Source organism: Carassius auratus, chromosome 8 (genome assembly GCF_003368295.1).
Source record: "Carassius auratus strain Wakin chromosome 8, ASM336829v1, whole genome shotgun sequence".
Lineage (NCBI taxonomy): Eukaryota > Metazoa > Chordata > Actinopteri > Cypriniformes > Cyprinidae > Carassius > Carassius auratus.
In genome coordinates, this window is record NC_039250.1 from 9,677,245 (window position 1) to 9,705,172 (window position 27,928).

The following is a 27,928-nucleotide window of genomic DNA, read 5'->3' on the forward strand; positions in this document are numbered from 1 at the left end:
TAGTTAAAACGCTAAAGAAATAAAAATTATAAAAGAACCTTGCCCAAAAATGAAAACCCATCGCATAGCCAAATTGTGGACCCAGTTCAGTAAAATTAGTGATCAGAGCTCAATGTAATGCAACATTTCTTCATCCAGGTCTGTGTGTTGATATGCTTTTATTGCCATCTAGTGGACAGAGACTAGAATCAGCAGGCCTAAAGAGCATAATTATTTCTGTCAGTCCTTTAACTGCAATCTAATTTAATTGTCAAGATTATGAGAAGGCTGAGAAAATAAGACTGAGACAAAACCAGAAAAGACAGTAAGATGGAGAAACAGTTATGTTTTCATGTAAGACACAGATAAACAAAAAAGCCACATGACATACCAGGTTGTAAAAGAAAATGGCAGGGATTATGTACTGAATGATGTTTATGTAGACTACAATAATGTCTACTATAAATGTTTATAGTAGTCAGACATTAAATCCTACCGTGTTTTTAAGATTTTAGTTAAAATTAGATTATAAGAACATGACCAATAACCAAGAACTAAACCAATGACATACAGACAAGAGGAAGTGGTTTTAATATCTCAACGACATACATAAATAGTCAAATATAATCTGTATGTTAAAGATTATAACGGTTCGACAGAACAAGAGGAATGATTCAGAACAAACGTGGAAAAACAAAAACAATTGTTAATACTGATTTCTACTGAAAATACTCTCCATATGCCTACACATGAGAATATAGAAATGTACATGTCTGTCCCTAAACAGAATATTACAGTACTTTAAAAGCATATAAAAATAAAGTCTTTGAAAGTTTGGTCTCTGTTTCATCTGATTTTAAATTGTATATTTGCATGCTTCTGATTTGTCCGGAATGTAAAGGTCCGCTCTCTTTTTCAGTGGCACATCCGTGCTGTCATCTCTTTCTGTTAAGAGAAATAAACACTGCGTCAGTACGACAAACCACCACAAAACCACACACTTCAGCCATCGTCACGTACGTTCAGTCAGCTACCACAAGCTTCATTTCAAATAAAAAACAACCTGCCTCTTAAATTATAATAGTTTCTTATTCATTTATGCAATAAAACATGTTGTTTTAAAATGTGAAATACACAGAGATCATATAATTCCGTGTGTTTTTCTATTCTTTTCAGATGGAAACACACTATGCCAACAGCCACGAGCTCCTGATGTCAGTAACAGGACCTGCGGGTGACACCTGATCCCACGGCACTAATTCAGCTGTGACTACAGAGATAATGAACTGTTGCATCTATAGACAAGGGCTTTTTCTGCATTAGGAGCATAGATGCTCATTAACTGCCTATGAGAAAATGATAGAGGCTGACTCATCCTGTCCTAATGTGGGCCTATCAATTAGCGAATCCATTATAAAATGGGCTTGTTAGCTACTAATCATGACATGACACATTAGTGCTCGTTTCTGTATCAGTCGCTCTTTGTTTCTCGCTTTCTGCTCTCATTAAGTTTTGGAAAATCATGTTTTTGGAACCATACACACATAAAGAGATGCATGAACAAATATGATATAATATAATAATTTTGGTCTATTGCTATCTTTTACACATATGCTCACCAGAGGTTCCAGCTCTTTGTGGTCTATGAGGCTGAATTCAGTAACGAAGTAATAGAAATGCTTGTAACAGGTGTTCACGTGGGCCTCTGCTCCCATCTGGCTCACGCAGTCAAAGTGGTGGATGTAGACGTGGACAAACACTCGGAACAAACGAGACAAGATCTTCTTTGCTACCTGCATGAAGGTCTTAGGGAATGGAGTACCTAAAAAGACACAACACATGAAAATGGATAACATACATGTTTCAATGTGAAAACAGTCAAAAGAATGAGAACAAACACAATTTTAATTTTTTTTGTGCAAAGTATGATTTACAAAATTATATACACTAACATTTAAAAGTTTGGGGTCAGTAGGATTGTTTTGAAGAAATTAATACTTATATTCAGCCAGGGCACAGTAGATTTGTTTAAAAATGACAGTATATACATTTATGATGTTACAAAAGATTATTTTTTTTAAATATAAGCTGTTCATTAGAAATGTATTTTCATCAAAGAATCCTGAAAAATCAATCACGATATCCCCAAAAAATAAATAAATTAATTCTTGAGCACCCGCACATAAGAATGATTTCTGAAGGACCATGTGAAACTGAAAACTGGAGTAATGTCGGCTGATTATCCAGCTTTACCATCACAGGAAGATGAATATAAAAATATATATTTATATAGAACAATTATTTTAAATCGTTATAATATTTCACAAAATCTTACGACCAACAACTTTCGTACGATAATCTAGGTTGAAGTGCAAGTGGGTTTATGAGGGTTAGTTATTTCTCACTGTGACTTCACATCCTTCATATCAGGTCTCAACATATGAAACTACATCAAGCTATTTGTAGATTAAAGACAGAACTGAGACAACATGTTGAGCCTGCTGATATCATCAGAGGAAAGAAACAAGTGCCTCATAACTCTGGATGGAAGGAAACTCTTTATAGCTTTCCTTTCTCATCCGCTCGTCCATCTGGGACATGTGCTATGAAGGATTATTAACAGCAGAATTGTATTTCCCTACTAGCAGCATTTATTAATAGACTCCTGCGATCTGACCTGTATGCAGACAACCATGTCCTTATACACGGCAGATTCTCCGACCGTCTCGTTGCATTCTAAGAATCTGTTGAATTAGCAGACTTGGTCTATTTATATCCCACTGTAAATTGTATGACCCGATTTGAAAGGCACCACAGATGTCAGATGGCAGGTTTAGGATAATGAGATAAAGCCTGCGAAGTCAAACACTACACTTGAGCTTCCTACATTTTCTGCATATTTGACTATCTATACCTTGAATTAAGTTTATTTATCATCTCGAATGATGCTGGAAATGTTCAACAAGCTACTTTTTATAGGCTGACCTATATAATGGCCATTTTGAGACATCTGTGCTATACTAGAAGTGTCTTTAAATGTCTGCATAGCTCATTCTGATGACCTACAGAGGTTTAGGTTTGGAGGACTAAAAGAGAATAAATACAGCAACATCAAAAGCTTCTATATTTGGACATTTAAGCCACATTTTGATTACTTTTGAATGTTTGAATGTTACTGCATTGCACAAAAAAATCCAATAATTTGGCATTCATTTGAAAGAATTATAAGCAAAAGCACACTTTTCAAGCAGCGTTTTAAATGATTAAAGAACTGACATACTAATAAAAGGCTGATTTCATATTGTATGTTCACTAAAAATCCTTTGAATCAATAATAACTAGAAGTTAGTTATCTTTAATAATACTTTGCTATCTCAATATAATTAATCTATTTTAAAATGTGCCTTTGATGATCAAATACATTTTCAGCTATTAATTAATTAATCCAATCTTTAAAATGAAGGTAAGACTGTAAATCCAAATGTTCTGTTTGGTCCTTACCAACATTAGTGGGGAAGATCTGCTCATTGTTGATCTGGACCTCAATCCAGTCCATTAGCAGGCTCATGTATTTGGGTGCAGAGAGAGCAGTGGGCTTCTTGTACTTTTGCTCATCCTGCCAGCGGTACTCGTACTTCGGCCCACCGGACATAACGGGGCAGGTCTGGTCTGTGCAGGAGTCGCTGATGGTGCCGTAGATGAGGTTGATGCGGTTAAAGAAGTCCACCACGTGAACGGCCACCCAGTCATTAAGGTCTTCGCCATGCGGCAGCTGCACCGCCTGCTTCAGGTCCAGGCCGGCATTTAGGGACGCCTGAGCTTTCTTGTGCAACTCGAAGCGCTGCGTTCCAGGCTCAAACTTGCGCTTGGGCCGGAATGTTCTGTCCTTGTTGAAGACTTGTTTTAGGGCCATGGACATAGTTGCTGGGGGACGGGATGGTTGTGTAATGTGTCTAAAATGAGCCTTTTGATAGCCTGAAATTAGAAATTAAAGGACAGATGAACAAGGACAATACTGTGTTGGAGGCTTTTGAGTATCACAGATTGAGGAAGCACGGATACTGAATGAGAAAAAATTAAACTAGGTCAAATCTTATCTCCTCTAGGGTTCCCAGACCTTTACGAAGACGATTTAATATTATAAGACGACAACATATGATTTACAACACAACAATATTATTTAGTGCTTAGCAAGATAGAAAATATTAACTAAAGAGGACTTTATTAATTCCATTACTTTCTTTAATATTCCTAGGTTTAGAGATGGGAACCCTGGTAGACAAAACATTAAAAGAGTGCTTGAGATGTGCTGATTTCTTCTGGTTGTGACACTGAAATAACTTCATATTTTTCAACCTACATATCATTCTTGCACATGCATTTTCTCAAACTCAAGGATTTACTCCAATCTGCCGTGCTTCATTGTAAGGGGCAAAATGGCACATGTATTGAGAAGCAGTAAACTGATTTTCTCAGTTTAACCAGCTGAACAAACAATATATGTTTTTTTAAAGCTGGTCAATTGGACAGGTTGTATACAGAGTTATTATATTTAGAATATTAGGGGAATTACTGTGTAATTTCCTGCTGGGCACCATGGGTGGCATTTACAGACCAGGGCAGGGGGATTCCACCAACTTCTATAATATTTACAGTATGTTTATGAACAACATAGAAAACATCTATTTCAAAAGTAGGGCTATGCATTTAAAATTAAAACTTCAATATTATTTAAATACTCATATTTAAGTTAAATATACATATACATTTACCTACATTAAACATATTTAAAAACGAAAAATAAAAATATTGTAAACGTGAATATGTAGGCCTACATGTTTGTAAATGAATGGATGCCAATAGCATACATCAAAAGCGAAACAACATGTTGCGCGAGACGCTCGTCGGTGTACTTACGCGGTAATTCCGTATGACGATGTCGTTTTTAATGGCGTGACCAGTACTAATAATCACGCAAATTTAGCGTCCAAGGAAACATATAGGTGCGATGGCAAAATAGCCTTTGTAAAATCGCGAACTGAATACCCAGAACGTACGAAATAACGATGTTATTAAGCAAATGTTTTCGCAGCGTACAGTGAAGTTGAAGCAAACTTACCGAGCGAGCGCCTTTCTTGTTCCGCTTTGATGTGAACCGCCTTTTTACACCGTCCTCTATTTTGTTCGTTATTCAAAAGCTTTCTTTTTTATTGTATTTACATTGTATGTGCAGTTGTTTTATAGTTAAAAGAAACGTGGCCTTCGTAATGTAACAATTATTAAGTCCACACTTTCTAAGGAAACCACAAGCCCCTCCCTGCTGAGCAAAGTACACTTCCTCTATTGAAACATCAGTGGAGCCTCTCCAGTCTGCCACTGAACATGAAGGAAGTGTACTGGATACACGGTGGTTACAAACTAACATCAGAACATTAAATGCATCGAAGATATTCATTACAAAAAAAGTTACAAAGCAGTCTTTAAAATTCACATTAAACTAAAGTATTAGCTGGCAGACTTTTTTCTTATAGTAGGTTTATTTTTGAAAGTCAGTTTCTGAGTAGACACATACCTTAAAATAATACCATAAATACTTCTGCTACTACCACTACTACTACTAATTACTATTAAATAAATACATAAAATAAATATAAAAACAGAAAAAGAAGCTGTTAGGAATCTGTCATCAAGCAGAATTTGCTAGGCTTTTCAGCTAAATAACAAATATAAACAATTTAATTGTATAAAATCAAATCATATTGGCTGATATAGTAATTAATTAAAAATAAATTTGACATTTAAAACAATTGTGACAACTTGCCTAAAGTCTGACATTTATAAACAAATATAAACAATTTAATTGTATAAAATCAAATCATATTGGCTGATATAGTAATTAATTAAAAATAAATTTGACATTTAAAACAATTGTGACAACTTGCCTAAAGTCTGACATTTATAAAAAAAAAAAAAAAATATATATATATATATATATATATATATATATATACATTTACCTTAGTTTCCTCTTGAGTGTGGCTTTAGCAGTGGTCTCCTCTAAATATTTGGATTTTATTTTTTACAAATGTCTCTTATCTTGTTATGTTCAAGTGGAAAGGTTATGCGATAGTCAGCTCCAGTGCACGTTTAACATGAATTGTTTTATTGTATGTGCAGTTTATTGCATGTTTTAAAAAACACTCCAGAAGTTTCACAAAATGAATACATACCAATGTTTGAGAATAGTCAGAAGGAATACTGAAAATTGCAGGAAACTTATAATCAAATTGTTCAACAGAAAACAAGACCATGAAGTTTGAGTAATTATCTCTTTTTATCTCGAGAAAATAGCTACAGTACATCCATCTGATATCAATAACTGAAACACTTGCAGGAAGAAAAGTATTTCCTGGCACATTTAAATAGTAAATAGGCACTGAGTAGTATTATGAGCACTGATAATAGCAGGGTAATAATTTAAAAAAGGTGACTTGCTTTAATCAGTGAATAGTTTGATAGACATAATATTAAAGTTACTTAATTTTGAAACTGTTCTTCACGTTTTCATTCTGTCCTGGCTCAAAACACACAGGTGAAAGGGACCCACTGTGAAAAAAAATCTGTACAAAAACTGAAAAGATTCTGGTAATTTAGCATTTTTCACATTAACCATTTAGTTTGCAGACATTTCTTTTAACCCAAAAACACCACAATACAATGCTAAATTCGAAATGCATAATGGATTTGCCATTCGGATCACTTAGGGGGCTTTCCGTTCTCTGTTTTCATGTAGTCTGGAATCTTTTTGCAAATGGAGTAATAGAAAGTTCTCATCTTCTCCTCCACTTTGACAAAGCCTGGCCGTTCTTCATGCCTAAAGAAGACAAGAGTCAGATGTCAGTCAGAGGATCTTTATATTCCCCTTAAAAATTCCCATCAACCACACCCAAGCAAACAGACAAGTAGTTTATAATTTCAGTGCATTAGATTATATTTACTTGTATGTCCAGCAATCCTTCATCAGTTCATACATGGCCTCAGGACATCCAGCAGGGCAATCCATACGATTACCGGCATCAATAAAACTCATGACCTCTGGGCCTTTCATTTTCTACATGAGAAAAAATAAATGGATGTAAAGTCAATGTGCAACTCACTGAAGTTGGTTTTAAGTACCGTGACAGTGTAAATATTTACCTTATAAGGCTTTCCTCCATAGGTGAAGGCCTCCCACATCGTAATGCCAAAGCTCCAAACGTCACTTTTGCTGGAGAACTTATGAAACTGAATGCACTCTGGCGCGTACCACTTCAGAGGCCATTTGCCTCCTGTACGGGCCTACACACATACAAAACCACACTCGCTTTTTACCTTTTTATCACACCATCATTCAGTAGCATCTGGCTATTTAATTCTATTGCTGTATTGTGCCACTGATGGTCGTGTGATTAGTCATGAAACAGGAACAAGGAATTCATCCAATTGTAAGTATACCTGACAGTGCAACATACTGATCAAAAGAGAGAATGATATTTCTCCAAGACTACAGTGTGTCCCATTAAAGTACAAAGATACACAATGTACTAAATGATATGAATTATAATTCGAATGCAGTTGTGTTCCAAGTGTACACCTGAGAGCAGCCCACCTTGTAATAGTTGTCATCTGCACCCAGTGCCTTGGAGAGGCCGAAGTCACTGATCTTGGCGTATTGCTGGTTGACTAATAGTACATTACGGGCTGCCAGGTCTCTGTGTACAAAGTTCCTTCCTTCTAAATATTTCATCCCCATTGAGACTTGATGCATCAACATCACAATGTTTTCCATAGTGACCTGTTCCCTGAGAGGTGCAAAAAGAGTTAGTGTAAAGTGATGATCAGCTTGTGAATGTTCTGATTCAGTCAGAACGATGTTTTAAATGATGACTCTATTTAAACAGATTCTAGACTCTATGTAGAATAGAATGTCCCATATTCTTTAACTGTATATTAATAACACAAACAAAAGAAGTTATAAATATTTGTATTCTGATTTACTCACTTCTTTCCAGAGAGAAACTTGTTGAGTGGGCCAGCGGGGGCCATTTCCATCACCAACATGAGCGCTTCAGCCTCACAGAGTCCAATCATGCGCACGATGAACGGATCACTCAGCTGATGCATAATATGGGCCTCTCGCATCATTTCATCCTTTACTGATTTTTCATTCTCATTCTTCAACACTTTAATCGCCACATCAATCTGTTTGCTACACGCGAGAAGGAAACATGTGCTAATGAAGTAAACTTGTGAAGAAAACAAAAATGTTGCAACACAAATTCTTCCACTCTTTGTAGTCACCTTTCCATTTTGAATACACCTTTCTTGACACAGCCGAAGTTGCCTGAACCAAGCTCCACTTCGTCGATCATGAGCTTGTCTCTCTTGATGAACAGGGTCTTCTTTTTGCATTCATTTGGATCATCGTAAGGACTGATGAATGCATCATGGTCCATTGGTAAAGAAGGACGTGGAGGCTCAGCTCCTGAAGGTGTGGGTACTGGGGAACATCACAGCAGATGTTACGCACAAGTGCTATCAACTTTTACACAACCGTCGGTGTGTGAATGAGTGAGTGGATGGGTGAATGTGAGGCAAATTGTAAAGCGCTTTGGATGGCCATGTGGTCTGTTGAAAGCGCTATATAAATGCAGTCCATTTACCATTTACCATTTAAAATTGCTACCTAGTTTTTTTAGGAAAACATTTAAAACATTATTTGTTATTGCTAACAAGTATGCATAAATATTCTTGCGGTAGCTGTAGTGCTTATGCAGCAACACATTAGCAACATATATTTTTGAAGTAACATGAGTTTAAAAATCAGATTTGAGCTATGATTGTGGAAAAAGAATTTCAACGTAATGTTAACCACAGACCTTATTTTATTCATAAATTGAAAGCAAGCATTCTGAAAACCCATATAAATTCCAGCTGAAACACGTGGTTAATGCAAATTCTCTTCTCCAAGACCACAAACTGCACAGCTCACCAGTAAATCCAAGCGATTTATTTTTGTTGTTCTCAAAAATATGTGGTCTGATTCCAGAGAGTTTAGCAGCAATGGCCAAAAATGTATGCATTTATCACTAAGACAGCACAGAGACTCTGAGACTTGGACTGGTTTTGTTTTAAACATATTTCAAGTAGACATACATTTCTGAGCATATTGGTTGATTTTATTACTGCTGTAAGATGGCTTCGACTTTCAAATGTTGTACCGACAGAAACTTACTCATAGGGGGCGGTGTGTATCCATTACCTCTCGGCCTCCTCTGAAACACACAAACACAAACCCCTAACGTTTAATCAAACGCACAGTATTATTAAATTTCTTCAAAACATGGATGATCTTTCAGACAGACTTACCGGAGTATTCATAAGAGCTAAAAGTGAAGAAAAGAAAAGAGAAGAAAAATATAATATTAGCCATTTTTATTAAAAAAAATAGCTAGTTATGTAATTTCAGTGAAATCGTACCATGTCAACCCCTAAGATTAAATGTTTTGAAAATTGTAGTTTGGGATAAGAGATATTTTTTTTAACATTAAAGTTTATACCTGGTGTTGCATTGCTTTGGTTGACACACGGCTCTCTTAGTACGGTCACAAGACCATCAGGCTTCATCTTTAAATACTCCACCAGCTGCCCTCCATAGAAATAGAATTATTACAAAAAACATTGGATGTTTTTGCTTGTTTTGCATATCAGTATGGCAAGCCATTTGTCTTTTATTCATTCGCAGGATATGCATTTTTGATATCAACTATTCAGTTTTCACTAGTTAAAATGCTAATTCTTGATATCAAGAGTATTATTTATTTACTAGTTGAAATTTATTTCCTGATATCAAGAATTCGAATTCTGGGAGTGATGACGTCCTTTTTAAAATAAAAAAATGAACATTTTTTACTAGTGGAAATGTAATTGCTGATATCAAAAATTCCGATTGTTACTAGTGGAAATTCGATTCCTGATCTCAAGAATTAGCATTTTAACTATAGTGAAAACTGAATTGTTGATATCAAGAATTTATATCATGTAAATTAATAAAAGTCAAAACAGCTTGCCATAGAAAAAAGTTCCAGGGTTTGACAACATGCAAGGTTTCATTGTGCAATACTTTAAATTATTATTTCATTTAATATTTATGTTGTACTAAACACTACAGACAGACAGCATGTACAAAGAAAAAATAATTATATTACATAATTTTTGCACAAAACACAAATCTAAACCATCTATTTTATCGATATACTCCTTTCATGTCATACTCCCTTTGGAACAAAATATAATGAATTAAAATACATAAATATTAAATCTAATTTTGTAAAAAAAAACAATTACATTCTAGCAGCGTTCTGTGAAGGTTTTTTTTTACCCCTCAGTCTTTTTTTACTCCTTAATAAATTGGAATATGAGATGACAGACTCTTTGATGGGTGAAGCATACCTGCCACACAGTGTCAAATTTAGTTCCCTCTGGCATTGCATATTTCCCTGATTTGTCGTGTAAGATCTGATAATGGTACACTGTTTTTCCATATGTCACTGACAGAGCGAACGTTCCAAATTCTTCTCTCTCTCGGACTCTGGAAAACAAAACAAATTGCAAGATCACGGGTCAGCTATTTGTTTACTGGCAATGAGCCTTCTGAGTTAAAGGAGTAACATGCATATGTTATCTCGACTAATCCTGCTGTGTGTCTTTCTGAATGTCCTATTTTCACGATACAGAGAAAGCTTTTTGAGAGATTGAAGATGAGCGAATACAGCATCTTTAGCCAACATAATTTTTGTAATCATCCGCTTTGCCTTGATTTAACTCATTACATCACCCCAAAACCCAACTCTTTCCCTGCTACAAACAATATTGTTCATCAGATTTGCCTCTAAAAGCAGCCTGTGTGTCATCATGACATTTCCACCCTAACGCTACAGGAAAACTTTAGACTGACTCAAGCTCTTCACTCACAGGAACTTTCCATCAGGCTGAGATCCTGAGTACAGTCGTCTCTCACCCTCCTGGCGAGGGATCTTGCCGTGGAACCAGGGCATTTTCTCATGCGCTGTGGTGGCAATCAGTTTCTCTAGCTGTGGGGCCTGGCTAATGATGGCTTGTTCCATGGCCTCCCCCTAAAAAAGATAACATAATATGAAATATTTGTGATCTCTTATTAAAAATGGTCAAAAATGTCCTCACTGTTGGAGTCTGACAATAAAAATGCATATTTTTTAAAGAAACAATAAAGTGCATAAAACGCATTTAAATAAGTCGTATAGGCCTTAATGATGTGATTAGCAGTAAAAAGACTTTAATGTGTACGCAAGACTATTTTTTCTAATGTCTCAACGCAAACGTAACTTCAAGGGATCCATTATACAGTACACAAAAAAAAAGAAAAGCATAAATTCTAAAGAATAATTGACTTACATAATAAGTGTTGAAAAATTGTGCAAATGCAAATATAAGAATGTCTGTTAGTACACTTTTCATTTGAAAGTTGGAAGAACTTAAATGTTTCCACTTAATATATGATTAACTGGACAGCTCACCTTAAAAAAAAAGGATTTCTGTCATCGTGTACTCACCCTTGTGTTGTTCAAAACCTGTAAGACTAGCTTTCCTCTGTGGAACATTAAATAAGAATTTTTATGTTAAAAAAAAAATCTATTTCATGTCTTTTCTGCTCTGCAGAAGAAAGAAAGACTAACATGTTTTGAACAACATGAGTATATGAATAAATGATGGCAGAATTCTAATTTTTGGTTGAACTATCCCCTATCTAACTATCTTACTTAATGCAAGTATAACACTATATAATTTATGTAGATCATAACATTTTGCAGGTTTACATCACTATAAAATGATTTTGTGCTGTGTTGAACTACTTTCTCACGTCCCCAATTTTGTATTTTGCTTAAAGCCTACAAAAAACAGCAGTTACTAGGTTGGAAAGAAGTGATATGGAATTGTGAATCCTACAACTATTTCATAGCCACACAGTTACCGCGTATTAATCAAAACTTTTCTTGTTAACCAATCAGAATCAAACCTGTTTTGAAGCTCTTACCTCCAGGTGCCAAGTCTGACGCACATATTCCCTGAGCATATTGTCCCTCAGGCTGTCAAAGACGCCTGTCTTGATTTGTGTGTCAGCCGATCGCAGGCAGGGTTTTCTCAAGGTGCAGACGAGCCCGTCTGGGTCTTTGCTGTAGTACTCACAGAGCTCAGCAGGTCCGCAGTGAGGCTTCCCACCTGCGATGCAGTATGTGCCATTGAGCTGTTTTTCAATGGAGTAATGGTAGAACTCCAGGTTCCACACCAGGGACAGGACGTAGCCGCCCAAGCTGCGCAGGCACTGGCGCAGGAGGAAGATACCGTCTCCCATGCCGGCCAGCTTCAGGTGGTCCTCGGCCTCCGAGCGACTGATGCTGCCATAGAAGAACGGGAGGTCCGCAGCAGGGTCGGACATGGTGGAGGTGACGAGGGGTCGAAGACTAGATCAGAAGCTGTGGAAAATGAAGTTTGAGAGAGTAAGAGAGACAACCAGAGAGAGCGAGAGAGATTGAAGTGACTGATTGCTTCAGCAAAATAGGGCAAACTGTTGTGAGCATGTGTTTTTGATGATGTGGGATGTGGGAGGATGTTTCCCGTCTGAAAGCATCTCTCCCTCTTTTTCTCAGTTTCCCTCTTTATATCTCAGACATGGACATTTTTGGCTTTTGACGGACCTGTGTGATCAAAAAATTGGTATGTAGAGGTATAGAGCGTTCATAGGAGAAAATGTAAAGGTTGGTGTGGTTGGTGCTTTAGTGCTTTGTAACCGGCAAAGTCTTGCATTCGGATCGAATCACCACAACAGGAAACTCAGACATATCCTTCCCCCGCCCCCGCCAGCTCTTATATGACAACCCTCCACCCTGTGCAGGTGCTGATGCTTCAAGAATGTTCCTAAGCTTGTCAAAAGACACAATGCTTTGCTGAAACACTCTCTGGGACTGAACGAAATTCAAGCAGATGATTGAAAATGCTGCACTTGTAGATATGTAAAACAAAAAGGCACAAAGATGTGGACCATGAAACATGCATCTATAACGGATTTCCTCATGATGAACATTTTCCAGTGTCTGAATGCTAGTGATGTGTAGGAAAGTAGGAGGTCAATGATGAAACATATAAGCATCATGTTTTCACCAGAAAGTGAAAACTGCACGAAAACAAAAAAAAACAAAAAATCCCTTCTGCTTTTCTCAACGCCTCACACTTTAGATTCCATCGTTTTATGCAAATGATCTGACAGTGTCTTCTAGACACAATGGCACATGGCCTGAGGTCGCATCACATGGAGTGACAACAAGTGGAAGACCCTAGAAAAGCAGCTTTGATTGAAACCACAGCTTCCTGGACAGAGAGCTGCCCACACTTACAGGGATGACTACTGCTGAAGACACAGAGAAAGACCCGCAGCCACACATGTACACACACACACCCAAACCTTGTCTTAAACCACCACAGGCCACAGCAAAGACACTGGGGGACAGTGCACTGTCTGAGCGGAAACACGAGACTCATGAGCCAATTTGATCCTTTCCATTTTACATTTGGAACTTAATGTAGGTGTGATGTTTTTTTGTTTTTTTTTCTCCATTATTAGTTATTTAACTCTTTAATATAGCACAACATAAATGATTTATCAAATCTGCCCAAAAATAACTAATTTCATACATTAGAGATATTAGATAACTGATGCTGTTTTTATTTTTCTTTATAAATTCCATTTTAACACACACACACACACACACACACACACACACACACAAACACAGTATATATAGGTATATATATATATATATATATATATATATATACATATATATATATATATATATATATATATACATATATATATATATATATATATATATATATATATATATATATGAATTTAGCATAGAAATTTATAGAAATTTAAGCAATTTACATAATTTAAAAATATATATTTTAAATAACTAATATACATATATATATATATATATATATATATATATATATATATATATATATATATATATATATATATTAGATTAGATTCAACTTTATTGTCATTGCACATGTGGGTACAAGGCAACGAAATACAGTATATATATATATATATATATATATATATATATATATATATATATATAATGTATTACGCTTCAGCCTTCGACCTAGAGGATAAGCAGTTTTGGATAAATGGATATTATTTAAATATTGCATTAATAAACATTAAACTTGCATATTAAGAAATGATATGCATATAAATTGAACTTATATTTAAATGAAAATAATTAAATGCATATATTTATATTTATAATAATACTAATATAATTTTGGGAAAGTCAGGTCAGGTCAAGGTCGGTCTACTAGTTTGAGTTTGCCTTTTCAGCCTTCAAAGATGTATCTTCAAGATAGATGTGTCAATGTTAAGCGGAAAGTGTAATGGAATTTAATAATTTGTTTGTCTAAACATTATTTTCCGGTGTGAAAGATGAGTGACGATATTGCGGCCGAGCCCCATCGAAACATCTTCTCTTCCGTAATGGGGGTAATTTTATCATTGCGAACAAAATGTCTCATACATTCAGATGGAAGCAACCATCTGAGATGGGTGTTTGCTGTCTATTTAATCTATAAAAGGAGCTTTGAAATTGAGTGGCTTTGAAAACTATCCAAGACATAAATAAGATCAAGGCATTGAGGCATACGCTCATTTGTAAGGTTATTTAGAAGTGACTTGGAGATTTGGAGATGAATTTAAAGCTAAGAAACCTGAGTTGGTACAGTGCGTTTGATTGAGTTCACTAAAATCCCCAAATAATTGTTTCATAATTTTATACAGATTTTCCATGATCTGAAGACAAGAATCTGAACTATGCTACTTAATGAGCCCTAAAATATTCACAGTGTTTATGTCCACAGACCCAATCTCAACTGCCTTGAATAGAAACTAACTGTGTTCAAAATAGCCCACAATGGAAATAAAAACCGTCTTTTTCCTATACGTAAAAGGCTATTTGACCCCTGCCCTTTTCATGACTGCTCACTTTGTTTTTATTACTTTTTTTCTTATCCAACTTTGCATGATTTTGTGCCCATATTTAGATGGTCTCACAGGACCACTGAAATATCACGGGCATTCGGGCAGAGAAACGGTCTGGATTCTTGCCACCAAACTCAGAGCAGTGGAACCTTTGAGTTGCTTGTGATTCAGGGTTCCACATAGAGCATACTGATGCTTTATGGTAAAATAATGAATTCTGGAAAAAACACTGATTTCAATCAAGCAGAATTAAAAGAAGTGTCACCTGTTTGTGCTATGACATAACTTGAGCAAAACTGTTAAAGTAATGGGAATCTCAAGTGCATCAAAATATGTCATTGTCAAAAATACATGTTCAATCCTTTAAAATCATTTACTTATTTAGAATGAAAATGTCACTCTGTACTTAAAAATTGTAATTGCACATTTGGTTCAAGCCAGTTAACAGCATCTGAAACTTTGCAGATCTTCTGCACCTGTTCTGCAGTTCAATAAATGTTTTATCTTTGTGATGCTCTGCGGTGCTATGCTATTTTATGTTTGCAGAGACACATATTAACCTTCCGACTGCATATTATGTACAATTCATATACATTTGCACAATAAAACAAACTTAAAAAGTATAAACTGAACAAAGGCACAATATTTTTGCACATGGCTACAATTTGAAACCATGCCGGATATCATAAACTCATAAAAAATCCCATTAAACAATCATTTAAAATAATAATTCTACCGGTGAAAAAAAAGATACAACTGTTAGCATTACTTACTTTTATAATAATAATAAATAAATGTAGACAACTTCAAGATAAAGTTTGAAATTTGCACACTTGATTTTCCACGTTAAGAAGATGCTTTACAACATGCCACATCTGCTTAGGAAGCCCTCAAAAGTGTTGCTTAACATGCATACATATATGCCAGCATGATGTTACAAATTAGGCTGGTATCTACAATCTTAATTTAATGTAACGGTTATGTGTCTGTATGGTATTTGACCTCTGCAGAACATTCACTTGCTAATATCGCTCCTCATTTGCACATGTAACATGTCTGACATTTTGATCGACCTTGAAAGGCTGTGAATTTAACAGGATAAGAACAGACCGTTCTTGGCAAACAGAGCCAAAAAAAGCCAGAATAATCTTATTAAACACTCACCGTGGCCTGTAGCTGAAATCCAGGAAGAGAGGGATAGAAAAGAAAAAGAGAGAGTGAGAAAAAAAGAGTGGAGACACGGCACGGATGAACTGGTGACGGAGTTATAACAAATCTATTTAGTCTGCCAAAGTGATGAAGCTCTCTGATCTGGCTTGTACGCTAGACGGCTTCTATGCTTGCCAAGTGTGTGTGTGTGTGTGTGAGCTTGAGAGAAAACGTGTGCGCTTATGTGTGAGTGTGGGTCTCTGTGTGTTTCTATGCATACAGGTGAACTGTGTGGGCTGCTCAAATCACTCAAATTTGCATTCCCGTCAGGCTTCTCAGAAACTGTAACTTACTTTCTCACCCAAGTCTTGGATGTAACCGCTGAATGTTTTGAAACGCTGTGCTGCAGACTAATGCCTGAAACAGTTACCAAAAATGGCTTCATATATTTTGCATTCAGTTTGTTTAGGGACCAATTAAAGCATTTGGGACATATATTTTTCTCTCACAGAATAAAATAAATCTTTAACATGTAAAACATCAAAACGAGAACTTAATTTACCCCATGCTCTGTTGAGTCTGTTTTATTATATTAATATTTGGGTTCCTAAAGACCCCTAATGTCTAAAATGTGTAATAATAATAATAATAATAATGATGATGATGATGATGATAACTTTCAAATTACTTAATATATATCTTAAAAAATGTTTAAATGCTTTTTTTTACATGCACTTTTTAAATTAAATGTAGGCCTAACTGATCCAATATACACTATAAACATGATTTCAAATATTTCAAACTAAATTTACACTTTTGTAAAACAAAATGTCACTGCAATAATTCAGCAAAAATACTATGTATAAATTTATAATAAAACAAATAAATATGCAACACTACAAACTATGATCAAAGATTCTTCGTATGTGAATATACATTGCATTTATTGAGACTTAAGACTTGGAGAGATTTGGAAACCTCAAACAGGACCCTTCTAAAAATTTAACAAGTTAAAATTGTGTTTACAATAAGTTCTCAAAAGATTAGGAAAAGTCATGAAGCATCAACCTGATACTTCAATGTTATGTTGTTTTAGATTAAAAGAGCCTCGTTTCTAAGATCCAATCCTTTTTTCTTTTCTTTTTTTTTATTTCACGTCTGTTCTTCATTTCAATGTGAAGGTGAAGGAATCACGTTTTCCTCTGAGAGTTCGTAACTGTTGACGACAGCGCATCTGGTATCCGGGTCTGTTTAGGGGGGTATCCGATATCCAACAGGTGATCGAGGCGGCCTCCTCTGAGCACGAGTTCATCAAAGTGAATGTAACGGTGCGACGCACAGAGCGCGATTGTTCTTTGCGGTGGCTCCTCCCTGCGTTCACAGTCTGTCTTCCTGCAAACGAGCGCTTTTGCAGAAAGTGCTGTAGCATGGGAAAGTCGGGTTCATTTTAAAGAATCGACTCGTTCGGATGGTTCGTTTCAAATTAAAAAGATTCGAACTGTTCCAAGAAATGTTACGTTTGTTCTGAAATACTCCGGTGTTCTTCGAAATGTTCGAATGTTTTAGAGATATTCTAAAAGATTTGCTTCAAGTGTATTTGCTGGGGAGAACAGGAAGTGTTTGTTGTAACACCATTAGTTTAACAACTAGAAATTAGCAAAGTGAGTTACATGGACAAACGACTAATATAGATTTCTACCTTTTGAGCCCTGAGTAAATTCATCCTTTGTTACAATAGGATTTCAGGAAAAAAATGAAAATTGAAAAAATGAAATTGCTAATGAATATTAAATAACGAATGAATATGAATGAATGTGCTAATAAATATTAGAACTGGTATGATCTGAATCAACAGGTTTTACACCAACTTCGACACGGCTATTTTCTACAACCTCGCTGCTTTGGTGTTAACAGAGCCATTGAAAAACAATGTTTTTGATGTTATCTACCTGTCAAGCAAAAGCAAGCAAGCTCGTCATCTTTTGTATGTAGAACTGCAGGTTCTCACAGAGCCGTTGAGCTGTTCTTTGCTGTCAAGTTGACCATTACAATATGGTGGATGGTTTTCGTACAGTGGCCCCCAGAAACAGTCACTAATGAGGCGTATCTATAGAATGCCCCCCAAAGGCCCTCTGATTTGCCACCCCAATAGGTTTCCAAAGAGCGTTTTTGAAGCTCAAAGTGTTGTAAAGTTGGACATTTTAAAGGGGTCATATGATGTGGTTTCAAGTTTTTCTTACTCTTTGGAATATTATAAGCTCTTGCTGCATACATTAAAATTATGCCCAAATGGCGCAAAGAAAGAAGGTGTGGTTTCCGCAGTTAGTGTTGAAGCAGTCACTTCAGGGAAATGCTGTGTGTTTTTAGTCGAAAGCAAAAACACTTTATTTGGTCTTCCGAAAGTAGATGCATTTAGGAATCTTTAAGATTACTTACAACAGAACAACAACACATTTTATGGATGACCATTTCGTGAACCTAGGAGAGGTGGTTATCCTGACTTTGCTACGACAATCTGGTGTTTCTGAATCAGCTACTGTAAGTATGTTTTGTTATTAGTTTAAGTATTTGACTGTTCAAATGCAGAGTTTTGTGAGACGCTCACACAGTGGAGTCAGCTGTCTAAAGCATCCATGGCTTATGTACTGCACAACTATACTTCACTGCTCTGTTCCCCTTTTGGGATTGAACTGATGGAAAAATTAAGCACATTATTAACTATTTTTACATTTATTTTGAAAGATGAAGCTTATGATTATGGAGAGGGGTGTTACATTTCGGACGAGTGCATGCGGTGTTCGGCAAATCACAATGCACTGTATCAGTTGTACAATCAGAGCAGACTGCGCTTGTTCGAAGGAGGGAGTTTGTAGAAAACGATGCATTTGAGAGAGGCGGGGAATATAGGAACTACAATTATGTTCAACAAATACACACACACATAAAAAGATCTTTAAAAAAGCAATTTATATTTATTTTTTTATTTTTTTATTTATCTATCTAGCTTTTGCAGCCAGCCTCTAGCGGCCAGTTGACGAATCACAGTTTAAGTCCCTTCCGTGTTGGATTCACGAAGAGAGCTGGAGGTTCCTGCTTGATAAAATCGCTTGCTGCCCCTTTAATTTGTTAATAGAATTGTTTCGAATTTGATTTGTTGTTCATTTGTCCAAGTTTTATCGCTTTTATTTAAATGGTTAAAACGAATGTGGTTTTGAATTATGAAAGATAACTATGTTGAGAATTATTGAGAACAGTGTGAGACGCATCTCTCTTACCGCGTGCGAATCGGCTCAATCGAATCCCTAAAAAGAACCTGTTCAAAAGAGTGATTCGTTCGCGATCGGACATCATCAAATCGCAGTCCGAACTCAGTTCCTTTCTCCAGCACAAGTCTGAAGGAAGCAGAGAAACCACGCAGCACCAGAGCACAGTCCACCGGCTCGTCTCAGTATGTATGAGTAACTCAGTAAGCTATATGAGGCAGAAATACCCGGTGTGAAAGAAGGACGACAGACCAGACGGAGGTCGGCATATCTCAGGGTCGTCAAATTGGCCGCTCCTATACAATTAAACGGTAAGGTCATTGTCAAACGACTTTAAACTTATATAATGGCAGAAAGCAAATGAATGCATTGCAAACGTGCATGGTTATCATTCTCATTTTTAATACAAGGGACACATATGCAAGTCTATTCTGCTGTCATTTTGTTACATGCAGTTATATGAAACTAAAATGATGAAGGCTGCAGCGCTGTCAGACCAGCTGGTGATCACTCTAGCAGAAAGCAGAAATATCTCTTTGTCTGTGGGGTTCAGAGTCGAAACCTTTGCCAAGAGCCTCTGAGGAACGCGTCCAGTTCCCTTGGCTACTTAATAAATGATCTTGTAATATTTCCATTAATGCCTGATTACAGCTGCTATCAAATGGAATGACCGGTAGACAAAAAATGAAGAGTTACAGAGCACCGGTCTCCCCCATGAAATATATAGTTATTATACAAGCATAACACTGCACTATTTGGCTTTTCGAGACTCAGCCTTTTGAAAGTTGGATAAATTATGTAGTTTGAATGCGTAAGTTGGCAACGAGGACGCCCAGGAGACCTGCTCCCTGTCAGGTAGAGCAGTGGTTCCCAACTCTGTTCCTGGAGGCCCCCCAACAATACACATTTTGGACGTCTCCCTAATCAAACGCACCTGATTCAACTCATCAGTTTGTTAGTGGAGGCACCAAGAGTTGAAATGGGTGTGTCAGATGAGACATCCAAAATGCCTGTTGTTGGGGGGCCTCCAGGAACAGGTTTGGGTGCCGCTGAGGTAGAGCGAGCGCTTCTTCTGGAACAACTCCATGCCTGTCTGTGTGCATCTGCCTGTGATGGAGAGAGCTTGGGGCAGCTGCTGGAAACTACAAGGCCTGTATGTAGACTTTGATATCAGACATAGACTTATCTTTGTTATTTCGGATAGTTACTTGCAGAGCATCTTAATTTGCAGAGAACTTTCTTATGCAAAGTGACTACCAGAACTAAATAAAATAAAATATAAAAATAATAAAATAAATATAAAATAAAAATCCTGGGCTTGAAATTCAAGGTCAAGGTCAAGGTATCTTTATTAGTAGCCGCAGGTAAATTTGTTGTGCGAACAAGAGATTCAGCAGTCCATCCTTAAGACAATCCATAAGACATACAATACTATAAATATTAAAACAGAAAAAAATGCTTCTACACAACACCCGCCTAAATTGGAATGGAAATTAACTTTTTAGTGAGTATAAATATTTAAAAGTTAGCTATTTCATTTGTTTTAAATTTGTATTTTGAATGATGGCTTTTGAAAATGCTTATTCAAGTAATAACAGTGAATAACTGGAAAAAATTATGTAAAAGTCATGGAAATTCATGGGTCTAATGGTATGGGAACTCGATCTGCTGTTCTAACAGGATTGGTTATCTTGAACCAGGGTTTCTCAAACTGAAAAAAAAAACCCTAAATCAATAAGTTAAAATAAATAAATAAATAATACATTAACAGTTAGAAACAGTAAAGTACTGGGTAACATTTTATTTTAAGGCGTTCCTTTTTTTTTTTACATATAATAACAATAAATTATGCATAATTACATGCCAGTAACCCTAATCTTAATGCTAACCCTAACCATATAGTAAGTAAATGTTGTTAATTAATATTACTCAGCACTTAAGTAAATAATTACATTGTAACAAGTACACCTTAATATAAAGTGTAACCAAGTACTATAGTGAGTAAAACACAATAATGTAATAGATATATATGTATTTGTAATATACTAGTCACATGAAAATACATGAAAATATAGGTGCCTTTTGTATTTTAGGATGAGGGTCCCTTACAAACCAGGATGATCATATTTGGGGGTCCATGACATCTGAAAGATTGAAAAGCCCTGCACTAGACTACCACCCTCTGCTGGTGAACACCGTGAACATCATAAGAAAACTGAAGAGGCTCATTGTTTCGGTCGTTAAATAAACAATCTATTGTTTTTTCAAGAGAAAACAAAGTAGGTTTATAGGGTTGGTGTAGTAAGCTCTGTCTGGTTCAGGGGTGTGTGGTTTGTGAGCTGGCTTAATTGTTCATGCTCCACAGCCGGTCGTGAATAGCTCTCACATTATGGTCTCTGTTGATGGATTCAGAGTTCATTACCGGTTGTTACATAAGTCACTTCTGCTGACAGTGCATCGGTGATCATTATCTTAATTCCCTTGTTTGTGCTTTGTTTATTTGAAAGAGCGAGCGGAAAATGAATTGAGAAGTGTGATACACCAACTTTTCGTTTTTGGGGTCTTTCCCAGTTTGAATCCTCTGGTTTGTGTAAATCAAGTCTTGTTGTGAGTGTGTAAGACAGTGTTTGTGGAGGCCAGTGGTCTGTGGCTCCTTCATACTGTTACAGTGCAGTGTCAAGCTTAAGTGAGGAGACTTTCTGCTTGTATTTCATCCAAATGGAGATGAAGAGAGACTGCCTAGTTTCCAGAGAGGATCGAGACCCAAGATTTCTCCATTGCAGAGAGGGCTTTACATTCAGTCTGTCATATGGGTTTAATTATCAGAGTTTTTCTCGTGCCTGATGGCTCAGAGTCTCCACCGATTGTAGTCTGACAGCACAAAAAGCTTCTTGCCGTCTCAGATCACACATACTCTCGTACCTCCTGTCGGCGCTAACAGTTTACAAGGTCCTTCCTGAAATTTCATGTCACATTTAGCATTTGTCGACACGCCATCTGTAGCTTGCAGATGCTTCTTGTTTATGATTTACCCCCAAGAGCAGCCAATTATGAAGCTCAGCTCCTTCAAGGCCACAGCTGAATTTTTTGGAGACGATGTTGCTCTGCGAGGTCATGTTTTCCTGTGGCCTTTGTGGCTGGAGCTCCTTCTCCTGCTTTGTGGGCCGGTGTTTTTATCACAAAACCGGCCACAGATGGACAAGTGAATCATTCACTGGAAAAGTTGAGTTGTTTCCCCTTATTTACACAATTTCTGTTTTATTGTTTTACATTTATAATGGGAACTGATTCTGATTCCTCTTAAGTGTTTTTGGTTCCAATAATGTCAGCATTAATTAATTAATTAATTGACCGTAACTATATATTAAAGAAGTTACCAACAGATTATTTGTTTATTTATTTATTTTGAAGCAACTTAGTAAAGTGTTTTATTCAGGAAACAACGTATGCAACTTATGTATGCGAATACGTTTTTTGGGATATTTTGAGGAATGCTTACAGTATGTGAGTAATATTAACCCTAAAAATAAAGTTCCCAGTTCCCGTTACTGATCCCAATACAACATAATGTTGGCCTTTCGGGTTGAACAAGCCTCAAAGCCACGTATTTCGTGACACACAAATGAAGAACACAGGACCAAATCTTGGACTTTCTTTGCCAAGATTTAGATAAGACAATGTTTTAATGAAAACCACCGACCTCGGTCTAGTAACTTCACAATAAAACAAGTCTCTAACAAGAGGTAATGCAAGTAAAGAGGCTTTTGCCAAGCAGGAAATAACAGTAAAAAGCCTGGAGGGTTGAAAGGGTGTGGAGAGCACAGGGGCATGTAGTCTATCACTATTTGTAAGGGACAAAGACCTCTTAGTGTTTTAAGATTACTTGCTGCACTTAAGCTTTTTCAATGCAACCCATAGGAAATGAAGGGGAACTTAAAACCAGCATCAGCCTCTGAGGCCACTTTTGGGTCCTGACCTATTTGTTGCTGCTATTTTCTTTTTTCAGTCAAAACAGAGAGTGTTTGATTTTTAATGGAAGAGACTGTAGAATATTGTCAGGCAGTTTAACATGGCTTATTTTGTGGCAACAGAAATCTTGGATGAGTTTCGCACAGTGGTTTCAAATAGCTTTCCAAGACGGTTTTTCCTTAGAAATTAGACAAAACTTCCTCACACACACAGACGCACACTACTTTGGTCATTGTCTTTTTTTGTGGTACTAGTCAGGAATAGTTATCCTTGATGGACGAATGAGTGCAAAAACTCTATATTCCTTCTCTCACCCTTTCCCAAATTGTCTCTCTTTCTCTCTCCTTTAAACACTAAACTTTTCTCTCTTTTTTTTTGAGTTTGAGTTCATCCTTTTTTTCATCAGGAGGCAACTTGTATTCTTATACTGCCAAATCATTTCCCATCTGTTCTTGATTACCTTTGTCTGCACTTGGTTTCTCTTCACCCATCAGAGCTTGTATGGCATCTCTTTCTACCTCTTCCCAGAAAGCATGGCGTGAGGATTATATAGAGAACGAGAGAAAAAAAGGAAGGCGAGAAGAAGGTAGGATAGCTTTTATTGATGTTGATGTTAATCATACTATATGCTTGCAGTATGCCGTGTGTATACTATATATCGTATTACAGGTAACTGATCTAATATGGTTAAGGTGCATTGACAGCTATGTCTGTACTCAGATGAGCAGTATGAACTTATTTACCCAGCACATATTTTTTATTTTGGTTGCACATGCACACCTGCACACCACTTATGCGAACCCCAGTGCATAATGCAGCGATCACCTTAAAACTCCTATGACTTGTTCTCTCTCTTTGTGTCCCTGTCCCATTAGAAACAGGGGTGCCACACAAGTCCCTCTTGTAGTAGGCTATTTCTCAGATTAGGACATTTTGTTTTATAGCCTGCCCCAGACGTCAGCTTGCCCTCCTGACCTCACAATGCTTTCCTTTCTTTTGCACTCTTCCGGTGAAGGACAGAGTGCAGAGAAACAGCAGCCCCCAGGTTAGAAAGTTTTTTTTTTTTCCCTTTCCACTTGAATGTGAAAGGAGGAATGATTGATTAGCTCTAGCAACAGGATGCAAACAACAGCCTCCCAAGGCAATATGCTTGACTGGTCAGAGAGGAACCTTTAAGCCAAGAAACTCACCGCCTTTTTGCATCTATCTAACCTGTTTGTCTTTCGATAGGGAGGCTCTTCATTTTTATGATCCTCGGTTGTACACATCTTAGAACTGCCCATCCTCCACCTCCAACCCTGAGAGGCAAAGCGTCAAGATCCACATAGAAGCGAAGCCACCATGGCTCCAGAATTCTGTGCGTCACTTTGGTGAGCGTGGGGCCGTCAGAGGACAGAAGACATGTTGGGACAGAGGGCTGGGCACCGCATTGAAGCTTGCTGTAGTAACCATGGAAACGGTGTGGAGGAGTTTGGCCTGCATTGGCATCATCGCCATGGTTGCAAGTGGAGTGGCAGAGAGTTGGAGTCCTGAGGAGTTTGCTCAGTCTCAAGGTGAGATTCCTAATTATTTTATTGTAAATAAGTTTAAGTACACTGTAAAAAATAAGTGTAATTTTAACTGTAAAATTTTGTAAAAACGCTACGGAAAAAAACTGATAATAGGTTAACAGTAAGTTCCCGTACTATATACAGGGAAAAACTGTAAAAGATCTAACAAAGTATTTAATGTAAATTTACAGTAAAATTCTGTTAATTATACAGCTTTTAGAAGTAAAAAAAGAACAAATCAATGTATAATTTACAGTCTAAAACTGTAAACTGATATTCCCAGAATTCCCTGCGTGACACTACACGTTTGAAAGTATTTTGTTTAAATAATCATGTTTTTAAATAGTTCTTGTTATCAGTTATGTACATTTGAGCTTTATGTTACATCTTCTGTTGCTTAATGAAAGTTTTTTGCATTATTTAAGTATCACGTGTGTTACCATGATGGTGTTTTGTGTTTCCATAAATGTGCACCTTGTTAATATATACTTCTGCTTGTGGTGGAGCTACTTGTGATGAGCTTTGATACTTCATGTGGCTTTCTCTTATACAGTACCATCTTTATTATTATGGTGGTTGTCAGTATTTTCAAGGTACAAAACAGATTTAATTTTGTGTGTTGTTGAATTTACTGGTTTATATTCACATTTTCTTGTTTGTAAATTACAGCTTTATATTGTAAAATTAACAGTTTTTGACGTAAATGTGTTTACAGTTTTCTGTATTTTTACAAAATTATTCTGGCAACCACAGCTGCCAAAAAGTTTTTGTAAAAACAACAAGAAATTTTTTACAGTGTAAATGGCGTGAAAAATAAGTGTTCATTTCATTTTAGCAATCGTTTGCTGCCGTTAAACTGCATTAAAGTGGGCAGCTGCCATCCTGCTTCTTATATACACTAGCATTCAAAAGTTTTGAAAGAAGTCTCTCGTGGACACCATTTATTTAATCAAAAATACAGTAAAAACAATAATATGTTGAAATATTATTACAGTTTAAAATAGCTGTTTTCTTTTCTAATATATCTTAAAATTGAATTTATTCCTGTGTTGGCAAAGCTGAATTTTTTTCAATAATGTCACGTGACCCTTTAAAAAGTCAATTTAATATTCTGATTTGCTGCTCAGTTTCTTATTATCAATGTTGCCGCCAAATATTTTGTGAAAAACATGATGGTTGTAACTATTAACTCAACTCACGATTCGAAACAGAATTGTATGACTTCAGTTTTGTTTACATAACAAATAACTGCATGAGACACAGATTCACTCTCTGCCAGCAGGTGGCACTTTAAGCATTTCCTTGGTTTCCGCTGTAAACAAAGCAGCGCTGCAGTTATAAACTTTAATATGCATTATACAGAGGCAAGATTAAAGGGGTCATATGATGCAGTTTCAAGTTTTCCTTTTTCTTTGGAGTGCTACAAGCTCTTGGTGAATAAAGAAGATCTGTGAAGTTGCAAAGACTAAAGTCTTAAATCCAAAGAGATATTCTTTATAAAAGTTGAGACTTTAATAAATTAAGGTTTTGAGAGAAACATTCCAGGATTTGTCTTCATATAGTGGACTTCAACAGAGCCCAATGGGTTGAAGGTCCAAATTAAAGTTTCATTGTAGCTTCAAAGGGCTTTACAGGATCCCAGCTGAGAAATAAGACCTTATCTAGAGAAACAATCTGTCATTTAAAAAACAAATAGAAATAAAAATGTAGGTAGCACTTTATTTTACAGTCCTGTTCCCCATGTACATACTATGTACTTATTATAGTAATTACAATAACTATGTAATAACTAGGTACTAACCCTGAACCTACCCCTAAACCTAATCCTACCCCATGTAGTTACCTTTTATTACCAGAACTTTCTTAGATAAATATACTGTAAGTACACTATAAGTACATGTAAATACACGTACTGTAAAATAAATGTATATACTTTTTAACCATAAATGTTTGTCTTGCACTAGCTCCGCATTGCGTATCCATGACTTAACGCATTATGTAGTCACATTGGAGAGGTCACACCTGAAGTACCGACCCAGTGCTTACAAACGTCTTTTACAAAAAAAGGTAAACAAGGTTGGACGATTTTGAAGTTAGAGAAGAAAAACAGATGGCATTCAGTACTACTTCTGCCTACACCACTCCTAAAAACTATATAAATTGTAATTTCTTTTAGAAAATGACAGATTGTTTCACTAGATAAACCCTCATACCTCGGCTAGGATCGTGTATAGCTCTTTGAAGCTGCACTGGAACTGCAATTTGGACCTTCAAACCGTTGGCCACCATTGAAGTCCACTATATGAAGTGAAATATCCTGGAACGTTTTCCTAAAAAAAAGCTTAATTTCTTGGATGACATGGGGATGAGTTAATTATTAGGAAATATGAATTCTGAAAGTGAACTAATCTTTAAACATAATTAGCAATATCTCATAATTTGCAAGAGTGACTGCTATTTCAATTTGACTAATAAATAGTAATTTTTACTTTTGTCAGACTGAAATCAACTTTTAAAGTGCTTGTAAACACATTTCGTGTTGCAGTAGAAGTTACCTGAGAAACTATCCGTACATTTCACGTTGCACAATGGATGCAGCAATGGCAGATCATCAAAGCGTAAAACAGAATGAATTGTTAGCCTCAAGCCTTGAACAGTAACAAACCATTTAGACAACCAGGAACAGATGCACTGCGACGTCAGTTAGCGATCACAAGAGCCAACCAGACTCAATGACCCATCTTTCCATGAAACCGACCACTGTCTCAATTCATACAATTAGTGACCCAGTTATCTCTCTGAGGAGAGTCACATGAGGCACTTTTTTAGACATCCAACTTTAAAATGTACATTCCTGCAACTTACTAATGTTGTTAAGTCATTCTAAATATGTA

The 27,928-nt window shown here is 36.4% G+C and overlaps 3 protein-coding genes across 7 annotated transcripts in view; 1 reads left to right on the top strand and 2 right to left on the bottom strand.

The window, feature by feature from the left end:
• Window positions 1-288: 288 nt before the first annotated feature.
• On the bottom strand, window positions 289-5,314 carry LOC113107243 (MOB kinase activator 3A-like). Of its 2 annotated transcripts, none has more exons than XM_026269601.1 (4): window positions 5,099-5,314; window positions 3,481-3,954; window positions 1,599-1,801; window positions 289-924 (listed from the first exon to the last, which is right to left on the bottom strand). In XM_026269601.1, the coding sequence occupies exons 2-4, from the start codon at window positions 3,896-3,898 to the stop codon at window positions 895-897; spliced, it is 651 nt and encodes a 216-aa protein (XP_026125386.1). In that variant the 5' UTR covers window positions 3,899-3,954; window positions 5,099-5,314; the 3' UTR covers window positions 289-894. The 2 variants fall into 2 exon arrangements, with proteins under 2 accessions (XP_026125386.1, XP_026125387.1); XM_026269602.1 differs by lacking the exon at window positions 5,099-5,314 and adding an exon at window positions 4,897-5,059.
• Window positions 5,315-6,119: 805 nt separating this feature from the next.
• Window positions 6,120-16,556, bottom strand: LOC113107244 (tyrosine-protein kinase ZAP-70-like). Of its 2 annotated transcripts, XM_026269604.1 has the most exons (13): window positions 16,268-16,556; window positions 12,092-12,530; window positions 10,993-11,153; window positions 10,471-10,609; window positions 9,579-9,663; window positions 9,388-9,404; window positions 9,254-9,293; window positions 8,320-8,518; window positions 8,021-8,227; window positions 7,628-7,820; window positions 7,177-7,317; window positions 6,978-7,090; window positions 6,120-6,853 (listed from the first exon to the last, which is right to left on the bottom strand). In XM_026269604.1, the coding sequence occupies exons 2-13, from the start codon at window positions 12,491-12,493 to the stop codon at window positions 6,736-6,738; spliced, it is 1,815 nt and encodes a 604-aa protein (XP_026125389.1). In that variant the 5' UTR covers window positions 12,494-12,530; window positions 16,268-16,556; the 3' UTR covers window positions 6,120-6,735. The 2 variants fall into 2 exon arrangements, with proteins under 2 accessions (XP_026125389.1, XP_026125390.1); XM_026269605.1 differs by lacking the exon at window positions 16,268-16,556 and having other exon boundaries at window positions 12,092-13,444.
• Window positions 16,557-19,590: 3,034 nt separating this feature from the next.
• The window catches only part of LOC113107245 (A disintegrin and metalloproteinase with thrombospondin motifs 10-like), a 55,515-nt gene continuing 47,177 nt past the window's right edge, over window positions 19,591-27,928 (top strand). Inside the window, exons 1-3 of one of the 3 annotated variants that reach the window (XM_026269607.1) lie at window positions 19,591-19,826; window positions 24,013-24,070; window positions 24,715-25,037. In XM_026269607.1, coding sequence (XP_026125392.1) covers window positions 24,935-25,037 — 103 coding nt within the window. In that variant the 5' untranslated portion in view covers window positions 19,591-19,826; window positions 24,013-24,070; window positions 24,715-24,934. Of the gene's footprint in view, window positions 19,827-24,012; window positions 24,071-24,105; window positions 24,530-24,714; window positions 25,038-27,928 lie in introns of those variants that run through there. The other 2 variants (XM_026269606.1, XM_026269608.1) reach the window with 2 other exon arrangements.